We start from the raw sequence: 20,954 nt of genomic DNA on the forward strand, positions 1-20,954 counted from the left end.
GAGCAAGAGAAAAACTAGATTATCTAGTGGCAGCAGGGTTTTCCCTGGTCCAAGACCTCTATAGTGTGTAGAAGAACTGACCTCCCTGCCATGCTCTTGAACAGCTTCAGGGATGTTCAACCTTCAACCACATTTTGAGACTATTTTCCTTACTCATAGAACAAACCAGGCACTCAGAAGTAAAGCCTCCCCTGTGCAGGGTGGGGATGCTGTAGGGGTGCAGACTGGGCACTGGTGGGGGAAAACCTGCCAATAATAACAACAATACCGACATTCCTAACAAACCATTGCTGGTCTCTCTCAAAAATACATTTTCTTGAACTGTATTTCCAGCTTGGCAAAGAAAACTAAACTTACTGACATGAATTTCCACACAGTCATGCCATGAGGAAGGAAGGAAACCAAAAAAAAAAGCCCCAACAAAACAACCACCCCACAAAAAAAAAAAAAACTAAAAGAATTTGTTTGTTTAAAAAATATCTTCAGTAAAAAGAACCAGTACTCTTTTCTGTGGAAGGGCCAAAAAGAGAAGGAGGGGAATGGGTGGATAAATAGGAAACTGCTGTGGTGGGTCAGGAAAAGCAAAGACCAGCATCAAAACCCCTGCGTTGGCTTCATTTCAGTGTGGAAGGCAGGGACAGACATGTTTTAAGCCTGTGTGCTGGGGCTCCAGTAAACCATTCCTTGTGCTGTACAAAAACACATGGATATTCTGCATCTTCCCTGTGACATTTCCCATCCTGGGTGGAGCCCAGGTCACAAGCAGCTTCCAAGGGCCCAGGGCAGATCCCTGGGCTTCTCCCCACTGGTGGGGCAGGTGTGGGCCAGCCATTCAGGGCTCCTGGTGCCTGTGGATTCTGCAGGAGGGCAAAACACACCTGCACAGGTGTTTTCCCCATTTCTGAGGTCCCTGAACCAAGGGTGCAGGATTCTCTGGGTTTGGGGTGACAGCACGTGATGTCCTGGGGCTGGAGCAGTGCTGATGTGTGACACGGACTGGTGGGGGAGGCAGCTGTAGGGTACCCCCTGCCCACCTGCTGAGCATATCCCCACGGTCTTTTCTGACCCCTCAGAACCCTGCCTTCTGCTCCATCCATATCCATCAGGAATACAGACAGGCTGCAGCACTGCCCCCCACCCCTTGGGCCACCTAAAACAGACCGAGTGATGTAAATCTGACAAGTTTTTATATGTACAGAGACACTTGTCAAACCCCCCTCCCGCCCCTCGAGTCCCCCAGTAAAAGCCAACCAAAGGAGCATTTAAAATTAAAAGTAAAAAAAAAAACAAACCAAACAACAATCGACCTCCCCCCACCTCAAAAAACCCCCCAACTCAGTCCCCAGCTGGATCTCAGGTGGGATATGGGGATGTGCCGTGTCCCCAGGTGTGGTGGAGATGGGATAAAGTGACCTCTTCAAAACAGGGTGCGGGGGAAACCGGGTCCCGGGCGCTCTCCCGTGAGCTCCCCCAGCTCGCTCCGGCCAGCGGCGGGGACGGGGCAGGGGTTCAGTAGTACGAGCCGGCCCGGGCTGTGCCTCGGGGACAGTCCTGGAGCGTGGCCCAGACACCGGGGTGACAGTTCATAGGTAAAAAGCTAAAAACTTCGTGGGGGCCAGCAGGGAAGGTGGCGGAGGTGAGGAGGCACCAAGCCCCCCCAGCCACTGTGTCCCCACCAGTGTCCCCGCGGCCGGCGGGCGCCCTTAGGACTCCGAGGAGGAGTGGGAGACGCTCTGGAGCAGCGATTTGTATATGGCAGAGTTCAGGAAGCGGGGGTAGGAGTCTCTGTGCATCAGCGTGTAGATCTGGAGCTGTGCGTCGTCGAAGGTGTGCGAGGACGGCTCCTGCATCTTCCGGTTGATGACCTCCCGCACCCGCGAGTCCAGGCTTACCTGGGCGGCAGGGAGAGAAACTGAGGGCTGGGGGAAACCCAAGGACAAGCCCCCAGCCCCAGCACCCACCCCTGAACCAGCTCTCGTGGGAAATTGAGTATCAATACAGCACTGTGGCCAGATGTGGGAAGACCACGGTGTGGTGTGCTCCATCCTGGATGATATTGGGGTGGTTTAGGGAGGGTTGCAGGGAGTAGCGGGGAGCTCTCTGGGTCCCCTGCCGTGTCCCCCAGCTGGGCACAAGGAGGCGGGTGTGAGTGCTCCCGCCCTGGGTGTTCCCACTCCGGCGATGCCGCAGGCCGGGATGCAGCATCTCCTCGGCCCGATGGTGCCCTCGTGAGGTCTCGGACCCGCAGCACAACCTGGCCCGTGATCCCACGGCCGGCTGCGTCCTGAGGATTTTGCGGGGCCGGGGCTCCTCTCCCTACCGCTGTTACCCTGCCAAACTCATCCCCAAACTGTCACAGGGCTGTGGTGAGAGCTGGGACAGAGCCCTCTCCATAAGAATCCTCCCCAGCCTCATTTTAGCCCGAGCCACCCCCTCAGGGGCTCTGCCTCATACCTCCTTGGGAGAGAGGATGGAGATGTAGTCCTCGTAGATCATCCTGGCCTTCTCGTCGATGGTGTGCTTGTTGCACTCGGTTTTGAGCTCCTCACAGGCCAGCCAGAAGAGCATGTTCTCCTCGCTGTACTCAGTCCGCAAAAACTCCCGGAAGACGTTGCGCCCCGCCGGGCTCTTCATCAGCTTGTCGAAGGACTGTGCCCAGCCCTGCACCTCCTCTGGCGTGGGTTTGGCACTGACAGATCCAGGGGAAGGCAAGGACACAGCGTTACAGCTGGCCAGGGAGGGCTGCGGGCTCCTCACTGTATCCCTACTGCTCATCCCTGGTCCCATCCCCGAGGGACTGTGCCCAGACATATCCCCTGTGCTCATGCAGAGGCCATTCCTGCTTAGGCTCTGGTGTTACAGAGCTCTCAGAGGTCTCTCCTGGGGTCTGTCCCAGCTCTGCTCAGCTGGGCTGGAGTGTGGCCTTGCCTTTGGCTGGATTTCCCAAACTGAGATGTATTTTGGTGTTGGCTTTGCACAAATCCCAAAATTAGGAAAAGGCCTTCCTTAGCAGAGAGGCAGCTCTGAGCCAAGAGGGACTGACATAGGTCCATCACCCCCTTTCAGCTGGGGAAGGAGGGAGGCTGCTCCCCAGCAAAAGCTCATCACCTGCTCAAGCAGAGCAGGTACAATCATTATCCATGGATAATTAGCAAGTCTGACCCTAAGCTGGCTGTGCCAGGCACTGCACAGAGCACCCATGGCTAGGCTGGGTGAGAGGGGGTCACACTCATCCCTCAGGGAGTGGGTGCTCTGTGCTGAGTATTCCTGGAGTGGGGGGCTGGCCCATCCTGCTCCTCCCTGAGTCCCACATCCACTGTGTCCCACAGTACGTGGACATTGCTGCTGCCTCTGCTTCAGTGCTGAATGCACCAGGAATGGCCTCTCCCCTCCTCTCCCCATGGCTGCAAGATGCTCTTGGCAGCAGGTGTAAAGGGCAGGATGAGACCCGAAACCTGCTGAGGTTTTTCTGTGCCTCAATTTCCCTTTGCAAGGGGCTCAAGGGCAGAATTGCAGCAGGCTGCAGCCTCTGGCTTCGGGCTCCCTGTTTCTTGGTGGGAACTGGGGACACATCATCAGGAACCCCTGACCCTCCTCCTCGTGCGTACCCCAGGGTTGGGTGCCACGAAGGGTGGCAGAAGGGATGGTGCCACGCTGTACCACGCCATGGCACTGCCCCTGCACTCACCACGCTTCACAGTTAGGGATGGTATCCAGTTTGGTCTCCCGGGATGCCCTCCATGCTCGCTCCCGGTCCTCGTTCCTAACGGGGAGACAGAAAGGTAGTCAGGGGCATTGGGGACACTCACAGAGCCCCACCTTGACCCCTGTGGGGTCCTCTGTGGGCACCAGCATCCCCCACCCATCCCCTCCCCTCACCTGCTGCCCTGGTGCCACCCTGGCTCCCTCGTGCAGTTTTGCTGTCACCATGAGAGGGTGTCCCTGTGCTCTGGCACTGCCACGGCCCTGCTCCCGCTCCAGCGCCCGGGCCATGTGCCAGGGCCATGTGCCAGGGATGTGTGCCAGGGCTGGGCTGAGCCGGAGTGGCCGCAGCAGCCGGCAGAGGTCAGTGCCGGATCAGCCCACGGCAAAGCCGTCGTGAACTGTCACACCAATAAATAAACAAGGGTTTATTGGTGACACCCCAGCACCGGTTCAGCCCGGAGGCAGATCGTGGGATGGAGGTGCTGGGGCTGGGGGATGCCAGTGTCCCCTGTCCCCCGTGCCCCTCACCCCCAGGGGGGCTGGTGGCACAAGCAGAGAGCGGCCATCAGCCAACTTCCCCCGGGTCCTTGAATTTTGGCGCCCGGCGCTGACCACAGCCCTTCCTGCTTGCGACACCATCCCTCGCTGCTCGCACGGGACTGACTGTGCAAACCTCTGCCCCAGCGTGGGCAGCTGGGGTGGGTGAAGCTGCAGGCACGTCCCTGCCTGTGCCACTCCCAGGGCTCGCTGCCTGCTGTGCCTGAGCCCCAGCACTGCTTGCTCTGGAAACGGGATACAGGAGGGATATCTGCCACCTCCCTGGGATTCTGTCCCACCTCTGCTCACAGGCTCTTGCAGAGATGGAGGAGAGACACAGGGAAGGGACACTCAGCCCATGGCCGAATGCCACTGAGCCCAGGGCAGCATCCAGGAGGGAGATGCACAGGGCTCAGCTCCAGGGTTTTTTGCTCACAGCTCTCAATGGCCATAAAGCCCAAAGGTGCTGCAAAGCCCAGAACCATCAGCAATCTCTAAGCAAGCAGATGCTGAGGATGAAGAGCAGATGGGCTCTCCAAAATCTGGGCTCTCCAGAAAATACAGAGCTGTGGATCCTCAGTGAGGACAGGAGATGCAGCTGGAGGCAAGCAGCTGGTTACATCCTTGGCTTTGGGTAGTGCTGGAAGGGCAGGGCTGGACACTGCACCTGCTGCTCCAAGGCAGAGCTTCCCAGAGGGCTCACATGGACTAGGGCCATCCCTCCCTGGAGACCACCAGTGCAGCACCACGGGGACCCACTGCTGCTTTCTGCTTTATGTATTCTAAAAGATTTGGCTGATGGACAGGAGTCATGGTGCACTCAGGCTCAGCTCAGGCTCACCGGGCTCTGTGCCGGGGAGAGCCCCGTGCCACAGTTCCACTGATGCCCATCTGCGTCAGGGCACCTGGAGTTTACACCTGTCTAACCACATGCCTGTTCTGCTCTCTACTCCCAACCCAATGAGCACACAAGTGGTCTGGAGGCTCAGCTCAGCGAGTGGGGGCCGGCTCTGTCTCAGCTGCCCTCCTGCACCCACTGCCCATGGTGTGGGTGCTACAGCTGCACCACAGGGCTGCAGAGATCTCAGTGGTGGGGGCTGCTGTGGGACCCCATCTCCCTCAGACCTGGTCACCTGCTTGGGCAGCAGCCACGTCCAATCACTTGTTGCTGCACAAAGCACAGAGGAGCAGCAACATGGGTGCAACCCCTGCGTCCCCGGAAATGTTCAAGGCCAGGTTGGACAGGGATTGGAGCAACCCGGTCCAGTGGAAGGTGTCCCTGCTCATGGAACAGGGTTGGAACTGGATGATCTTTAAGATCCCCTCCAGCCCAAGCCTTGCTGTGGTTCTGTGATCACCCCTGCCTATGGGACCCTTGAATTAAGTATGACGTGGTGGGTGGGTGATGCTCACTGGCCCCGCAGGAGCCTGGGCTGGGGCGGGTGGTGGGACGTACCATGAGCAGCTGCAGCAGCAGCACCAGCAGAAGCAGCAGGCATTGGGGCGGTGGTTGCTGGCGGGTTGCACCGTTGTCGGAGAAGTCTCATGTCGGGACATCGGAAGGGGTGTCTCTGCGGACGCGGGTCCTGCGTACTGGAAGGGAGGAGGGCAGGGAGCAGGTGAGTGAGCTGTCCACAGTCAGCCCCCACCACGTGCAAGCACACAGAGGTACGTGGGGCACCCCTGTGCAGTGACTTGCTTTGATTCAGTTTTGGCTCCTGCTTGCCACCCCGGCCCCGGGTCAGTCACCCCTCACCTGCGTCCCAGCCTCATACACGGTGGACGGGGTTGGGTCGTGCTCCGGGGGCTGTTGTGCCGCTCTCTGCTCCTCCCAGCCCGTGGGTGAGCCGAGCCGAGACCCCCCGGCTAACGTCCCTGCCGCCTCCTGGATGGAGCCTGTGGGGAGAGGAGGAACCACGTTACTTCAGTGGAAGCCCCCAGCTTCAAGTGCTCAGGGGGTTGCTCTGTGCCAAGGAAAGCCCTGGGAAGGTGGCGAGCTAGGGCAGGGCAGCAGGCAAAGCACAAGAAAAGGAAGTGAGAAGGAAAGTAGAAGAGGAAACACATCGGGAGATGCTTTGCAAGACCCCTGCCCTGCCTGGGATCCCCTCCCATGCTTTGGGGATGCTGTGGGGCTTGCTGCAGGCAGCAGTGGGGTTGGGCAGGGTGTGGAGCTCAGTGCTGGCCTTGCATATCCCTGGCTGTACCCTGTGCTGCGGGGAAGCGTGGTTGGACCCCCTGGTGCCCTCAGGCACGGGATGGGGAAGTCGGAGCTGCTCCACGGCATCATGTGAGTGGAAGGAAATGGGGTGGTGGTGGGGAGTTTTCATAGCTCCCAGTGCTAAACTAAACCTTATCCTATGCCCCCTGCCTGCACCGCTGGCTCAGCCTGGAGCAGGGATGCTCCTGGGCAGGAGCGATGCTGGGTGCTGGGCTCAGTACCCACCTCTGCATGGGCAGTGGTGAGGACACGGACACAGCTGGCTCGGCCTCCCTGTGCCCTGCCAAGCAATCACAGTCCTTCCCCTGTCAGAAGGAAGGGATGGGAGCAGGGGCAGCAGGCAGGTAGAGCCCCCGGACATCTCAGCCTCAGCATCCCCACTTTGAGCTGCCCCAGGTCTCATCACCTCAGGTCTGAGTCCTGCTGTGGTCTCAGCAAGGGAACAGAGCCAGGGTGTGGGTCCCAGCTGGGGACAGAGCTGTCCCCAGAACACCCACTGAGCCCCGGCAGTGTAGCCCCCGCTGTCCCAGCATGGCCATCACCCAGCAGCACTTTCCTGGGTCCTCGCAAACCCTCCCGCTGTCCCAGCGCTCCTGCAGGAACGAAAAAGGAGAGAGTCTGTGTTTCACTCCCAACTGTCCCTATTTATAGCCCTGAGTGCAGGCAGGATGGCTGTGACCTTGTCGCCCAGTTCAGCAGCAGCTCTGCTCCCTCTCACACTCTGCTGCCCTCAGGTCCATTCAACTCCCCACTTTTTCCCTTTCCTTTGCTCCCCTCGGCCCAACCATCTTGCACTCCTGGCACCCCTCTTCCTGCTGCCCACCCACATCTCACCGCTCACCCCATGGCAGCCGGCACTGCCGGGGGCTGCGGCACCAATGACAGCAACTGGTGTCGAGACTGTGGGAATGGGGAGAGCAGGAGGAAATCCTGAAGGCTGGGAAAATCCTGCTCCTTCCCAGCCCACCCTGGCTCTGCTATGGCCCTTGGGTGTGGAATGGGTGGACTGGGAGTGACTGAGGGACAGGCGTGTGAGGACAGCCTGTGGCTTTGCTCTGGGGGGACTCCCAGGTTCTTCACTTCACTCCTTGGCCGGAGCTGACCTGCAGGGGGCTGAGCCAACACACCCTGGAGAGGCAGCAGGACTGGGTGGCATCCCTCCATATGGAGTCTCCCCTCCCCATGCTGTAGGGTGCACTCAGCAGGAGTGCAGGATAAGTCCATCCTGGACACCGTGGCACACACCCAGGGCCATCTCGACTGCGTGGGCTGTGCCACAGGGAACAGGGAGAAGGGAGCTGTGGGGCTTCAAAGGAACTCTGGCCCATGGCACCAAGAGGCGATGCTGGTGTGATCCTTGCTGGCACCAAAAGGTAATGCCAGCACATTCTGACTGGCACTGAAGGGCACTGGCATTATGCTCCGGATTTGCAGGAATGGTTTCCCAGCACTGTCTGTGCCCCCCTTGACACTCCCAACACACCCCACCTCCCCATGCTGGCGGGGGCCGTGTGCCAGGGGGTTGTTACCAGCTGCCCCAGTGCCAGGCACCACCGTGGGGCTGCTGAGGCCAGCAGATAGGGAAGTCCTGGCGGGTGGTGGAGCCTGTGAATGCCGGAGGGAAGGTGAGGGCATGCGCACGAGGCTGCAAAAAGAGGAAGGATGACAAGAAGGGGACTGTTTCCCCACAGGGAGAAGGGACGCCCCAAAAGCCGCCCTCGCTGAGCTCCCCCATGAGCCTGGGAGTCCTGGTTTCCCTGGGCTGTGCCAGCTCATGTGCCTGGGACATGCCCATGAGTCTGGCACCACACCATCCTCTTGCCAAATGCAGATGGGACCCCACCACACAATCAGACAAGATGAACACTCCCCAAAATCGCTGTTAAAGGGAAACCCCCCTTCCACCTGGCCTTGCCAAGGTGCCGGGACAGCTCTATCCCATGCACTTGCACACGAAGCGCCCTGTGCCCTGCTCACCCCAGGCAAAGCAGACGCCATAATCACCCTGTGCCAGCTGCAGTGGGAGCCGTGGCATTGTGGAGCCCAGGCAGGCCACACCAAAGTGATGGCAAATACTGGCCTTGGCGATGATACTTCTTCATGCACCCCACATTCCCCAAGCACCCTGGCCAGGGATGAAGCCCTGAGCAGTGTTTCATCCTCCTCCAGCCACCCCCACCTCTGCAGTGCAAGGCACAAACCAGTGCCCACCCAAGGTGCAGAGGCACCCCCAGCACAGCCAGCACTGATCCCTGTGCACCCCCCAACCCTGTGCTGGGAGGGCAGGTAGTGTGGGGGGACCTGCTGTGCCGTGTCCGTACCTGCAGCCTGGCCATCACGTGGTGGTGGCGGGTGCCAGCCGGGGTGACCCCGGCCAGCTCAGGGGGTGTGTGGCATCGCCAGGAGCGCCGGGTCTGCGGGCAGGAAGGGGGGGGACAAAAGAAGAGAGAAAGAGAAAAGAAAAGCGGCCGAACACATCCTCTCACAGGAAAGGGAGTGGTAAGGGAAGTGGCAAACTCAACTGTAGAGTTCAGGCCTTTTTTGGGAAAGCCCCGGCCCAGCCCGGCTGCTGTCCTTGCTGCTCCATCACAGGGCCAGCTGCCCTGACAGGGCAGGAGTGGGGCACAGCAGGTCCCACCAGTGGCTGAGCCAGCTCAGCCTCTTGCTTCCAGGTCAGCCTCCTGCTTTCCAGCCCTTGGATGGATCTGGTGGCTGCCACAGGCACGAGGGCACGAGAGCTCCCCAGCCAGGACTGGCACTGATAGTGGCATCTCAGAGATAACCCAGGCATGCTGGTGCTGGAACAACCCCATGACCAAGGAAGCAGCTCTGCCAAGGAGTGATGGGCAGAATATGTCCCCAGGGTGGACATGGGCTGGTTCTTGGTGCCCAGCTGAGGCCACTTCAAAGTGATGGCACTTCCCACCGGTGTCCCCGGTGCCTCCAGCGCTGCCCGTGGGGCACAGACACCGGCAGCGAGGTGGGCAGTGAGGGAAAGTGCCTGTGCCTGAGGGTGGGCTGAGTCAGAGTGGCCGGGGGTGCCTCCCCGCAGCATTGTCTGTGTGAGGTGGGATGTGCCAGCCTGCTGCACAGAGTGCAGCCCTGCTCCCTCCGCCAAGAGTGACTCACAAACAAAGTTGTTTGGTTTTTTTCCTCTTCAGGAAAAAAACGAAACAGAAGAGAGAGAAATCAGATGCCCAACCTCCGTTTTCTTGATTAAATTCACCCTCAGCATTGCTGTGGGCGGAGGAGGCTCCAGCTCCAGCACACACCAGCGACCAACACCCCTTGTGGTCTCTGCTGGCGGCTGCCCCTCACTCGCGGTCTCACCAGAGGAAGGGGGACGATGGCACCTCCCACATGCTCCCCTGGGGCTGTGGCATGTGCCCATTATCAGCTCTCCCAGTGCTGTGTTAGGCTCAGCCGCTTCCCTCGCCTTCCCCCGGACTGGAGCTGTTATCGCCTCTCTTCCTAAGTCTGTGAGCACTGGCACCCAAAACCCAAGGCGGCCGTGCTGCCGTTGTCCCCATCTGGGCGTTTTCATCCAGATGGGATGGAAAAAAAGTCACCCTCTGCTTCGGCAGCTCCTTCCTCTGCCACCACCTCTCGCCTTCGCTGCTGCCCACCAGGTGCTTCGGGGGCTCATCTGGGCTTTGCTTCTCAGGGCACCTGAACCTCATTTATTTCCCAGACGGTTTTCCACGATTCTGTTTGCTGCTGCCAGGCAGGGCCAGCTCTGAGAGCTGGGGCTACCAGAATGCAGCCACGCTCCCACGGGGAAGCCCCTGGCACCCCCAGCTCACTGGCACCAAGGGTATTTTTGTTCTTTGGCCGCCTCTGGCCATTCCCCACCCCAGGAGGAGACCTTCCCCTCATATTTTATGGGTCAAAACTGGGATGGCAGCTTCATTGCTCATCACAGACCCCCACAGGGATCATCTGGGTGGGGGTGATGTACAAACCCCTGGTGCCAGTGGAGACACCATCCCAGGCCAAGTCCCTGTCACAGGCCAGTTATGCCTCAGTGGGAAGCAATGCTGGATCCAGCCCCTCTCCACGCCTCGGACGAGCTGCAAACACCCATCACCTGTGAGACCGGCCACGCTGGATCAGCACGAGGAGAGCTTGGCCTCCCCCGCCGCCCGTGCGCCGCTGGATTCTCCAGTGTCTAATAAGGGCTCAGCCCGGCCTGCAGCTTCCCCACCCCCTCCCTGGCATTCTCCCAGGAGGTCCCAGCACCTCTGATCTCTGCCAAATTTGGCTGAAACCGGCCACCGAGTAACAAGCAGAGGCGAGGCAGCCCAGCAGGCAGCCGGGGTGGGTGACAGGGGGCTGGCACCTCCCAGGACCCTTCTGCTGGGGTTACCCCTGGGGTAACCACTGAGGCACCACTGCCGAGCCCCACAGCTGCCTCCCGCCCCCGCAGCCTGTCCCAGCCACCTGCCAGCAGCACAGGAAGTTTTAGGAGTTATTTTTAGACTTGGTTTTCACCCCCCTCCCCCTTTAGCAATCTACTAGAAAAAGATTAAAGAGGTTGAGGGCTTGAGCCCCCTGGCTCTGCAGGATGGGGCTGGGCTGACCCCAATACTACCAGCATGGAAGTGCCAGCCATCCCAACAGTGGCTGGGTGGGCTCCCTGGGTCCCGCTGGGATGAGGGGGTGGGTGATGCTCATGTGGCTGCCCCCTGCCATGTCCTCCCTGCCCTGCGAGCGCGTGGCACTGATAACACCACAGATGTGCCCGCGCACGGGGTGGAGGCGGCGGCAGCCAGGGGATGCCTTCAGAGAGATTCTCTGCCCTGCAGTGATTTTTCTGCCATTCCCAGAGGCTGGGGAGGCAAGTCTTCCCAACTGGAACTGCGAGATGCTGCAGTGTGTCCCAACACCTCCCTGGTCCTTTGCACCCTGAGGGCTGACTGCTCCATGGGCACCTCTCCTGCCAGGATGAGGATGATGCCGGGGTCCTTCTCCAGACCAGCCATCTCCTCTGCTCCCAGTGTATTTCTGCTCAAGCATCCTCCAAGACAAATCCCACCACAAACCCTCCAAAAAGGACCACATGAGCCTCTCCAGCACCTGCCGGGAAGAGGAGGACAGACCCATGGCTCTGTCCTGGCACAGCAGTTGCTGGGTGGCACAATGAGCCCAGTGCTGCCAGCACCCGCCCCCCGACCCCAACTTTGGCACTGAAACAGAGTTGATTATTTTATTGCATAAAAATAGCACCCGTCCCAATCAGTTGGATGGTTTAATAAGGCAAGCCTGCAAGCCCTGACAACTATGTTTCTATTAGTAGAGGTATTGTGGCGTTAAGGCAGACGCCTGTTCTGCCTTCGGAAACGATCCATGGGAAAGGAGAGGAGAAATCAGTGATCAATACTCAGCAGGGGCTAAACAGTCTGGATGAAGCCTGGTGGCTGATGGAAGGGAAGAGGAGAGGAAAGGGAGGGATAAGGCATTGGCATAGCTGGGGTGAGAGCTGAGCTGGGTGGGTAGTGGGGTGTTCTCTGTCCATGGGGTGCTGCCAGACCGGGACCTGCCTGTTCCTCTCCCAGCACATGCCAGTGTGGGCAGCACCACAACCCCCTGGGACCATGGGACAGTGATAATCTGGGGCATGAGGGTGCTAAGAGGGTTGCTAGGATGACTGAGGATAAGAGGAGGAATTGCACCTTTCGAGGAAGCGAGGAACCACATGGAGAATCAAGGTGGGATTGGGATGAAAAGGAGGGACACAGGGAAATGCTGAATCAAAGGGCTCACTTACCATGGCTCCCAGACCTCCCAGTGCAACTGATTTTCCCCTCAAGCCCCGGCACGAGACCAAACCCTGTCGGCTGCATCCAGAGTCCTGCAGAGGAGGCACCATCTGGGCACGAGGTGGCTTGGGAGTGTGTGCTGGCACAGGCAGGAGGTGGGTCTGACCACGCCAAGGACAGGTCTGGCCCTGCTCTCCAGCCACGCTCCCTGCCCAAAGCGTGGCCCTGTGTGGCATTGATGTGGTCAGGGCAGGGCTGAGCCCAGCAGTTGGCTCACCCAGCAGTGGGACCGGCCAGGCTGGGGCCACACCAGCAGGACAGCTGAGGACAAGGGGGAGCATCTCCCAAATGCTGCACCCCAGGGCATTTGCCCACCGTGGTTTATTCACCTGGGCATCTGTGGGTGCTGCTGCCTTCTGAGGTCTGGCTTTAGGCAGATGTCACCGGTGAGTGCCTAGGCCCAGCCCTAGTGCCACCACAGGTCCCTGGACCAGAGCTGGTAGAGCTGAGCTTTCACTTGCACCAGTAAAACTTCCTCCCACATCAGACTTTTGTCCTATGTTAAAACAGTAAGGGACTCCAGAATGAGACCATCCTGCAGGCAAATATCCAGGGCAACGGGGATCTGGTGACCTGACACCCTGTCCAAGTTCTGGAGCATCCCAAGGGTCACAAGTGACCCCTGTGCTGTGGTCACAGTGCCAGGACAGCAGCTGAGCTCTGCCCTGGCCTGGCTGTGAGAAGGATCAGGAAGCACTGTGAGCAATTTGTGCCCTCTGAGACTGGCTGCCCCGGTTCTTTAAACCCCAACCAAAGGGGAAGAATGATGGCAGGGCTTAGCTCCGTCACCCCGAGGAGGAGCTGGTAGAGTGGGGAGGAAGGAAGCACTGTCACCCTGTGTGGCCCCATGTCACAGAGGTGGCCCCCGGCCCTGGGGCAGTGCCAGCCAGTGCAGCTGTTGCATCCCACTGCTGCCAGACAGAGCTGCAGAAAACGGCTGGGGTGCAGGAGTCTGGTCATGGTGGATGCCCATTGCAGGTATTCTGGGCTCAGATGGAAGGAATGGGCCTTGCAGGGGATGCCAGTGAGAGATGCCCTTCCCCAAGCCTCGCGGATGCTGCAGGGCTCCAGTACTGTCAGAGGACATGCACTTCTATCACAGCAATACATTTCCCTGGCCCCAAATCCCCCTTGCCAGCTCTCTCCTCATGGGGAAACCCACACCAGGTGCCCAGGCAGCATCTTTCCTTGTTTTTTGTCATCTTTTCCAGGCTGGTGTGAAGCTTTCCTTTCCTTTTCTGGGACTCCTGCTCGCTAATGCCAATATGTACCTGTTTGCTCTCCTTCTGCCCTTTGCCCTGAAACGCTGCTTGGGCATTCACCTTCTGCCAGAGGAAACTACAGCCCTGGTTGGGTTCAAGCCTGCAGGAGGGGGGAACTGGCAAACCCAAGAGCTCACCCCAAACCCCTTTGCTGACCCTCTCTAGACAGAACCAACAGTACCTCCAGCTTTGGCAGCAGGCTGCCAGTGCACCCACAGCCTGTCCCCTGCACCCAGAGCCATGGCCATGCACAGGGATGCCGGGGGCTCTGCTCTGCCTGTGCCCATCCTGTTGTTGCCTGAGCCTCCACAGCGTTTCTGCCTTCAGAGCAGGCAAGTGCTGACAAGCGAGTCTGGAGTGTGGCAAACCTGGGCCCCCAAACCCAGCAGGTCTCCACAGCTGGAGTTAAGAGCCCTCAAAAGGTCAATCGAGGCTGTTTCCAAGTGGTTAGAGAACTGGAAGGGTGGCTTGTTCTAAAACTCGACCATACATTTTCCTGCTGTCAGGAAACCCCCTTTTTTCCATGTCTAAGATGAATGGTAAAGCTGAACCCCAAAGGACTTTGTTGTTGTTTTCATTGCTGCTCCACCCTCCCCCTGGTTAAATCTTTGCTTCCACGAAATGGCCATGGGCAGGAGGTTTTGTAGGATGGGTGAGTGGCAGAGTTGCTCCCCACCTCTCCTGGTACACTCACCCGGGGTGGCTGAGGTCCCACGGACCCGGAGGAGCTGATGGGGTGGGCTGGGGCATCACCCTCCATGCCCACTACAGTGGCAGGGGAGGGGGAAAAATCACAGGCAGGAGGTTTTGTTACTGGTCCCCCTTGAAGAAGGAACCCAGTGGATTTCCAGCCAAAAATAACAGAAATAACATAATTCTCCATGCTCCCAGGGAGTGCTTTCGCAGAAGGGTGAAAGGTCGATCAGAACTCCAGGGTTGCTGCCTTGTTTTACACGGCACTCAGGATCCAGATGGAGCCAGGATTCTGCCTTCACTATAGTTCTACCCCAAAGCTACCAGTTCCCGTGTCCCCAGGTCCCAGCAGCTCCCGGGCAGGCTGGGGAGCACCACAGGGAACTCACCCCATGGCTCGTGGACCAGCACAGCCAATGGCTCCTGCAGAGCATGCACAGCTGGATTCAAGATATTCTATCCCAGTGAAAAGTTATGGATGTCCTCAAACCTGTGGGTGCAGAGGGGAGAGCCAGCCAGTGGAGCTTTTGGAGTTACCATCACACTGTTGGATGGCCAGTGAGGATTCGGGACTTTCTGCAGGTCACCCTCCCTGTGCTACATGGGGCAAGCAGCTGGGGAAGTAAATGGGCTGGCTGAGCCCAGCACTGACGGAATGAGCTGAAGGAGGCTCGTGTGGGGCTGGAGCAGGACGGTGTGAACAGGGAGATGCCTGTGGGGCTGGGTGCCTGTTCCCTGAGCTGCCGGAGCAGGCGCAGTGCCGGCACCGCAGAGCTGCTTTCCAGTCTGTGACAGGGTGGCTGGAGTCCCTGCAAGTTCAGTTCCTTCCCTTCTCACACCACAGAAAATGTCAGACACTCTTCCCCTATCCTGTACTCTCCACAGGCAAAACCCATGTTGTAACATGTTGGGGGATGCAAATAACAACTGATAAGGTCCAAGATCTTTTCCTCTCCCCAGAATAGGAGATAGCTATGAAATCATGTATATAAACAACTGGCTTTGGATCTCCCCCTCTCTGAACAGCTTCTGTAAAGGAAATGCAGAGAGATGCACAGATGAATAAGGAACTGAGCAATAGGAAGTCTCGGTGAAGGCCGTGGGCACTGGAACACCCAGAATCTGCTGTTATTCCAGACAAGAACCCAGCAAGCCGAACCCTGAGAGCGTGTGGCACACCAGCAGTGATGCCTGCTGGCCTTGCTCTGCCCTGGCCACTCTGCTTTTTTTTGGGGTACTCAGGCATGACCAGGGAGGTGGTGCAGGAACCGATCCAAGGAGCAGAAGGAGATGGAGGGGAAAGGCAGGGTGGCCTGTAGGATGGCTCAGGAGCAGCGCCAGCACCAAGCGTGGCTCTTATCTCCCCTTCAGCTGACTTTCCAAAATTATTTTATCCAGAGGATAAACATTTGGAAAAAAAAGAGGAAAAGCCACGCCAGCTCTAGCTCACACTCCGCAGAGGTTGAGGAGTGACACGGTGGTTGCTTTGCCACTCTGGACCTGTTGCTCACAAGGAAGAGCCCTGAGCACTGAGCTCACCCAACCCCCTCACACCAGCCCAGCTTAAACTTGATGCTGGAGCCCAAGTCCAGCCTAAAAGTGAGACTAGAACCAAAGCTCAGCAAAGATGGGAGAGGACGCCCTTCCAGAGGCAGCTGAGATGTGCTTGGGCAGACTCAGCACTAACTACCCTACCAAGGTATTTTTCTCCCTTACCCTCTCTGGGTTTGAGTTGAATTATGCAATTATCTGCCTTTGGTTCCTTCTTTTTTTTAATAATAATATCAACATGGGCCCGCACCCTGATTGAGTTATATTCCTGTCACTAAACTCCTGCTTCTCCACTATAATCCTACGAGGTGGAGTTTGTTTAATTGCTGAAGAACACGACTGTATTTTGATTAGTGGCTTGAGTCATTTGTGGGGAAGGGCTGACGCGGAGCAGCTAAAATCCTTGTAGGGAAATCTGATGTGGCGCTCTCCCTTGGGAGATACTCTGAAATATGTGCCCACTGGGGCGACCCGTTTTCCCAAAGAAAACCACATCCAACAGGCCAGCAAGTGCCACGGCTTCGCTCATCCAGCGTGACACGGGATGAGTGTCTCTATTGACGGGGATGGAGACGCATCCAGAGGGGAATGAACTCCCCTCGCAGCAGGGGAATCCCTCCCACTCGCTTAACACTTTTTGTTTAGTTTCTTAAATAAGGCCATGGATCTGTGCCAGAGCAGCCTCATGGAAGTGGCGGGGAGAGGGAGCTTCCCGAGGGAACCTCTCCGTGCCCAGGGATGCACGCACAGCGATCCACAGGCGGAGCAGCTCTGGTGGCCGTGCCTGGACCTCTCTATCCCTCGGCTGCGGGAACACGGCGCCAAGTCGTGGCATCCCGCGATGCTGCCCACGTGATGGGCTCGTGTTGGGCGATGGTTGCATGTCACGTCCCTGTGGGGGACAGCTGTGTCCTGGGAACCACCGAGGCAGGTCCCTCTGGCCAACTCTTGGCCGTGCTGCTGCTGGAGGACACTGTGGGGACCAGAGCTCACGGCTGCCCTGACCTCAGCCAACCTCTCCGAGCCCCGGTGCTCCCAGAGCCCTGGACGGCCAGGTCAGGGCTCCCCATCGCCCTGACGAGGCTCAGCACCCTCTGCATGGGCGCACAGGGAGCTGCACGGGCAGGGAGCCTGCCTGGCCATCCCTGCGTGGATGCTCCGGCGCCGCCCTGGCACCCACCTGTGGGTGCAGGAGAGCCGGGGAGGCCTCCGGGGGGGATCCTCCCTGCAACCTCCGCCCCCGGGCTGGGCAAACCCCGGTGCAGCCGGCCCTGCGGCTGAAGGGTGCCCCCCTCCTTCCCCCTCTCCATCCTCCTCCTCCTCCTCCTCCTCCTCCTCCTGGCAGGAGCCCTACCCTCCCCTGGGGGGATGCGGCGGGGAGTGCCCGCTCCCTGCTCGGTGCTCGGGGTCCCCCCGCCCCGCCGGCCGGTCCCCACGGAGCATCCCCCCGCCCCAGCGCTCGCACATGGGGCCGGTGACAGGCAGCAGCCGGACACACGGACGCGCGGACAGACAGAGAGACACACACACACACACACAGGCAGATCTCTCCATCCTCCGCGGGGCTCGGTGCGTGTCGGGGGGGGGGAAAGCCGTGCAGGAGGGAGGATGCCCGGGGCGGGGGGAGCGTGCAAAGAGGGAGGGGGGTGGGCAAAGCGGGGTCCGCCGGGGGAGCGAGGCTGGGCTGGGCACCGGGCGAGGGAGGGGGCGATGGGAGCGCGCGTGTCTCCCCCCCACTCCCCGCCCCATCCGCGGCATCCCCGGTCCGGGGCGCGGGGTACTCACGGGCCGGGCATCCGCGCCGCCGCCGCCGCCGCCCCCGGGCGCCGCCGCTGCGCTGCCGCCGGGCTGGGCACCGGAGGGAGAGGGAGCGGCAGCGGGAGCGGAGCGGCGGCGGCGCCGGCACTGCGCAGGCTCCGGCCCGGCCCCGCCGGCCACTTCCGAAAGCGATTGCAGCCCTGGCACTTCCTCACGGCACACACAGCACACACACACACACGAGAGAGAGAGAGAGACACGCACGCACACACACGAGAGAGAGAGATACACGCTCCCGCACCCACACCGCGCACAGCCCCGGTGCCCGCTATGGGCACCCAGCACCAGCCTCAGGCACCCACTGCTGTCACCCATCGTGTGTACTGGTGCCCAGTACCAGCGCCATGTACCCAGTACTGGCACCCTGCACCAGCACCCAGTGTCAAATACTGGAACACAGGACCAGCACCATGCACCCAGCACCGGCATCATATACCCAGCACTGGTACCCATACCAGCACCATGCACCCAGTACTGTCACCCAGTATCAGCCCCATGCACCCAGTGCTTGCACCTGGCACCAGCAACAGGCACCAGCATCGTGCAGCCAATACTGACACCCTGCACCAGCACTGGGGGTCCCCTCTGCCCCTGTGGGGTGCTTGCCCATCCCCGGGATGTGGGGAAGGGCTGCCTGTGGAGCTGCCGCCAAACCGCTTCCCACCTGAGGGTCCCTGCCCAAGAGCAGCTTTCCCTCTATCAGTGGTTTCTCAGTTGTTTTTGTTTGTTTTTGTTTTTTTTTGTTTATTTGTTTGTTTTTGGTTTTTTTTCCCCCTCAAAAGGGGCGATTATACATCACTAAAAATAAAGAATGATAAAACTTTGGGAGAGAAAGGAGGCATAAAAATTTCATGATCTTGCCAGCCAGGGAAATTATCCCACTTTATTATTTAAAACTTCATTAAAAACCATTTCTCTGGGAGGTGCAACGTTCAAACCACCGTCTATTTCAATCCTCGAGAGGTGCACTCTGCGACGTGGGGGACGTGTTTAAAATGGGCCTCAAATGTGACTGCTCTGCTGAAAACACCACCCCAACCCTCACCCATGCAATCAGTCTCTCTGAGCTGAGCCCTGCTACCTCTGCACAACGGGGTTGGACAGACCCAATGTGCCTCCCACATTTTCAACCTGCCCAGTCCAATTCTCCAGATTTTCCTCTTTTCACCCATCCAGCTCACTACACAGCTTTCACCCAGAGAGGACCTGCCCAAGGACCTCTGTGGGCAAAGCAGGGTCCTTCCTCTGATTGCAACTTTTCGAAATCTTCAGAGCAGCTCCAGTGTGCAGTCGTGACTGCCAGTCTGCCCCCTCCTGCTGTGTGACCGGGCCACCAGCTCTCCTGATTTTCTTTAGCGATTAATTTAACTGGAAGCTCACAAATGCCCATAAAGGCTCCCACGCCTTCAGGAACTGCTTTGTAGTGTGTGTTTGGGATTTTTAGGAATCCCCATGAACATTTGCCCCACCCCTGGAAGTGTTCAAGGCCAGGTTGGGCAGGGCTTGCAGCAACCTGGTCTGGTGGAAGGTGTCCCTGCCATGGCAGGGGGTTGGAAAGAGATGAGCTTCAAGGTGCCTTCCAACCCAAACCATTCTGGGGTTCCAGGATTTTATGATTAGGGCTTGTGATTCCTTGTGATTCTCCATCCAATCTGTTCCTTCAGATGATGAAAAGAAACCACCTCTTTTTTTTAAAAAAAGTGTGGATTGGGAACAAATGCTTGGCACACCCAAACCACCTGCACAGTGGAGCTGTCAGTGAACAGCCAGACTCGCGGCACTGGGTGCTCAGGGTGCGGCAGCTCGGCCTGTCGTCTTTTCTAGCAGTTGCAAATGCTCCGATCAATAGCGAGAACACTTCTCCGGGTCTGGAAAGCTGCTTTTCCCCCGCGCCAGCCCGAGGTGGGAGCAGGAGCTCCCGGGAACAACGGGCAGCATCCTGCCGCGCCCAGAGGCACCGGCGGGGAGAGCGGCAGCCTGGGTCGAGCTGTGTCTGTGCTGAGAGGCGGCAGTCGGGGGCGGAGGCCTGGAGCCCCCCTTCCCCGTCTCTCCCCCCGCGTCGTTACTGCACCCGCTCCCCGCCGGACCCGTTCCGCCGGTCCCAGCCCCGCGCCCGCCGCTGCAGTAGCGGGACCTGCCCGCAGGTGCCGCCCGACTCCGCCGGGAGCGCGGCCGGCGGCTCGGGGGGAGCGGGCGGTTCGGGGATCCCGGGCGGTTCGGGGGGTCTCCGGCGCGTCCCGGCCCCCGCCGGTCCCGGGGAGCGGGAGCGGACCCACTGTGGAGCGGAGCAGCTCCGGCTCAGGAGCGCGGGGCGGCCGCGCACCGTCCCGGGAGCTGCTGCCGCGTTTCTCGGGGACCCGACGGGCGCAACCGAAGGGAGGTCGCCGGTCTTGACAGCAGGAGCTGGGCTCTCCGTCGGAGTTTTCCCTACTTTACTGATGGTGTTGCTGGGTGGGCTCAGACCTGGCCAGCAGGACCAGGACAGTGACTGACCCCCTGCGCTGGGCATCGCTGGGGCCACACCTCAAATCCCGTGTTCAGTTTTGAGCCCCCGACGAAAGGAATGCCATTGAAGTGCTGGAGTGTGTCCAGAGAAGGAAACGGAGCTGGGAAGGGGGCTGGAGCACAAGTCTAATGAGGAGCAGTTCAGGGAGCTGGGAGGGGGCTCAGCCTGGAGAAAAGGAGGCTCAGGGAGGAGCTTCTCACTCTCTGCCAGGCTCTGAAAGGAGACTGGACCCAGTGGCTTCTCCCAGGTGACAAGTGACAGGACCAGAGGAAATAACCTCCAGTTGCACTAGGGGAGGTTTAGGTTGGATATTAGGGAAAATTTCTTCACAGAAAGGATTGTCCAGCCCCGGCACAGGCTGCCCAGGGCAGTGGAGTCACCATCCCTGAAGGGATTTAAAAGACATGTAGATGTGGCACTTGGAGACATGGTTTAGTGGTGGTCTTGGCTGTCCTGGGATAAGGGTTGGACTCAATGATCTTAGAGGACTTTTTCAATCCAAGCAATTCTGTTGCCTTCTGATTCCATGATTCTAAGAAGGTGCTGGGTGAGCAGAAGTGAAGTCTGCCACGGGCAGCAGGGAGCTGTGAGTACAGCACAACGCAGGCACCTGCTGAGCTTGTTTTTCTCTTCAAAGAGAAGAAGCCCAGTAATTCCAGGCAGGATGCTCAGAAGCAGGAAGCCTCTTTTGATGAATATCTGAAAGGAGTCAGCCTGTGTCAGGACTGAGATACACCAAGGCTCCCAACAGATCTGCAAAGTATTCTTTGATGGAGAAATCCTGTCAACAGTTGCTCAACCCATCTCCAAAGTGTTCTGCAGTATCAGGCTGGCTGCAACAGCAG

General features: G+C 59.0%; 1 protein-coding gene across 2 annotated transcripts; it reads right to left on the minus strand.

Annotated features, from left to right (window-relative positions):
• RGS19 (regulator of G protein signaling 19) lies at positions 1 to 17,642 on the minus strand. 2 transcript variants are annotated; one of them, XM_027697350.1, is made up of 6 exons: positions 17,571 to 17,642; positions 5,999 to 6,138; positions 5,699 to 5,835; positions 3,689 to 3,763; positions 2,455 to 2,689; positions 1 to 1,892 (listed from the first exon to the last, which is right to left on the minus strand). In XM_027697350.1, exons 3-6 carry the CDS (start codon positions 5,797 to 5,799, stop codon positions 1,704 to 1,706), a joined length of 600 nt encoding a protein of 199 aa, XP_027553151.1. In that variant the 5' UTR covers positions 5,800 to 5,835; positions 5,999 to 6,138; positions 17,571 to 17,642; the 3' UTR covers positions 1 to 1,703. The 2 variants fall into 2 exon arrangements, with proteins under 2 accessions (XP_027553151.1, XP_027553150.1); XM_027697349.1 differs by lacking the exon at positions 17,571 to 17,642 and adding an exon at positions 8,782 to 8,909.
• Between the last annotated feature and the right edge of the window lie 3,312 nt (positions 17,643 to 20,954).

Source organism: Neopelma chrysocephalum, unplaced genomic scaffold (assembly GCF_003984885.1).
Source record: "Neopelma chrysocephalum unplaced genomic scaffold, ASM398488v2 Primary Assembly neopelma1_119, whole genome shotgun sequence".
NCBI lineage: Eukaryota > Metazoa > Chordata > Aves > Passeriformes > Pipridae > Neopelma > Neopelma chrysocephalum.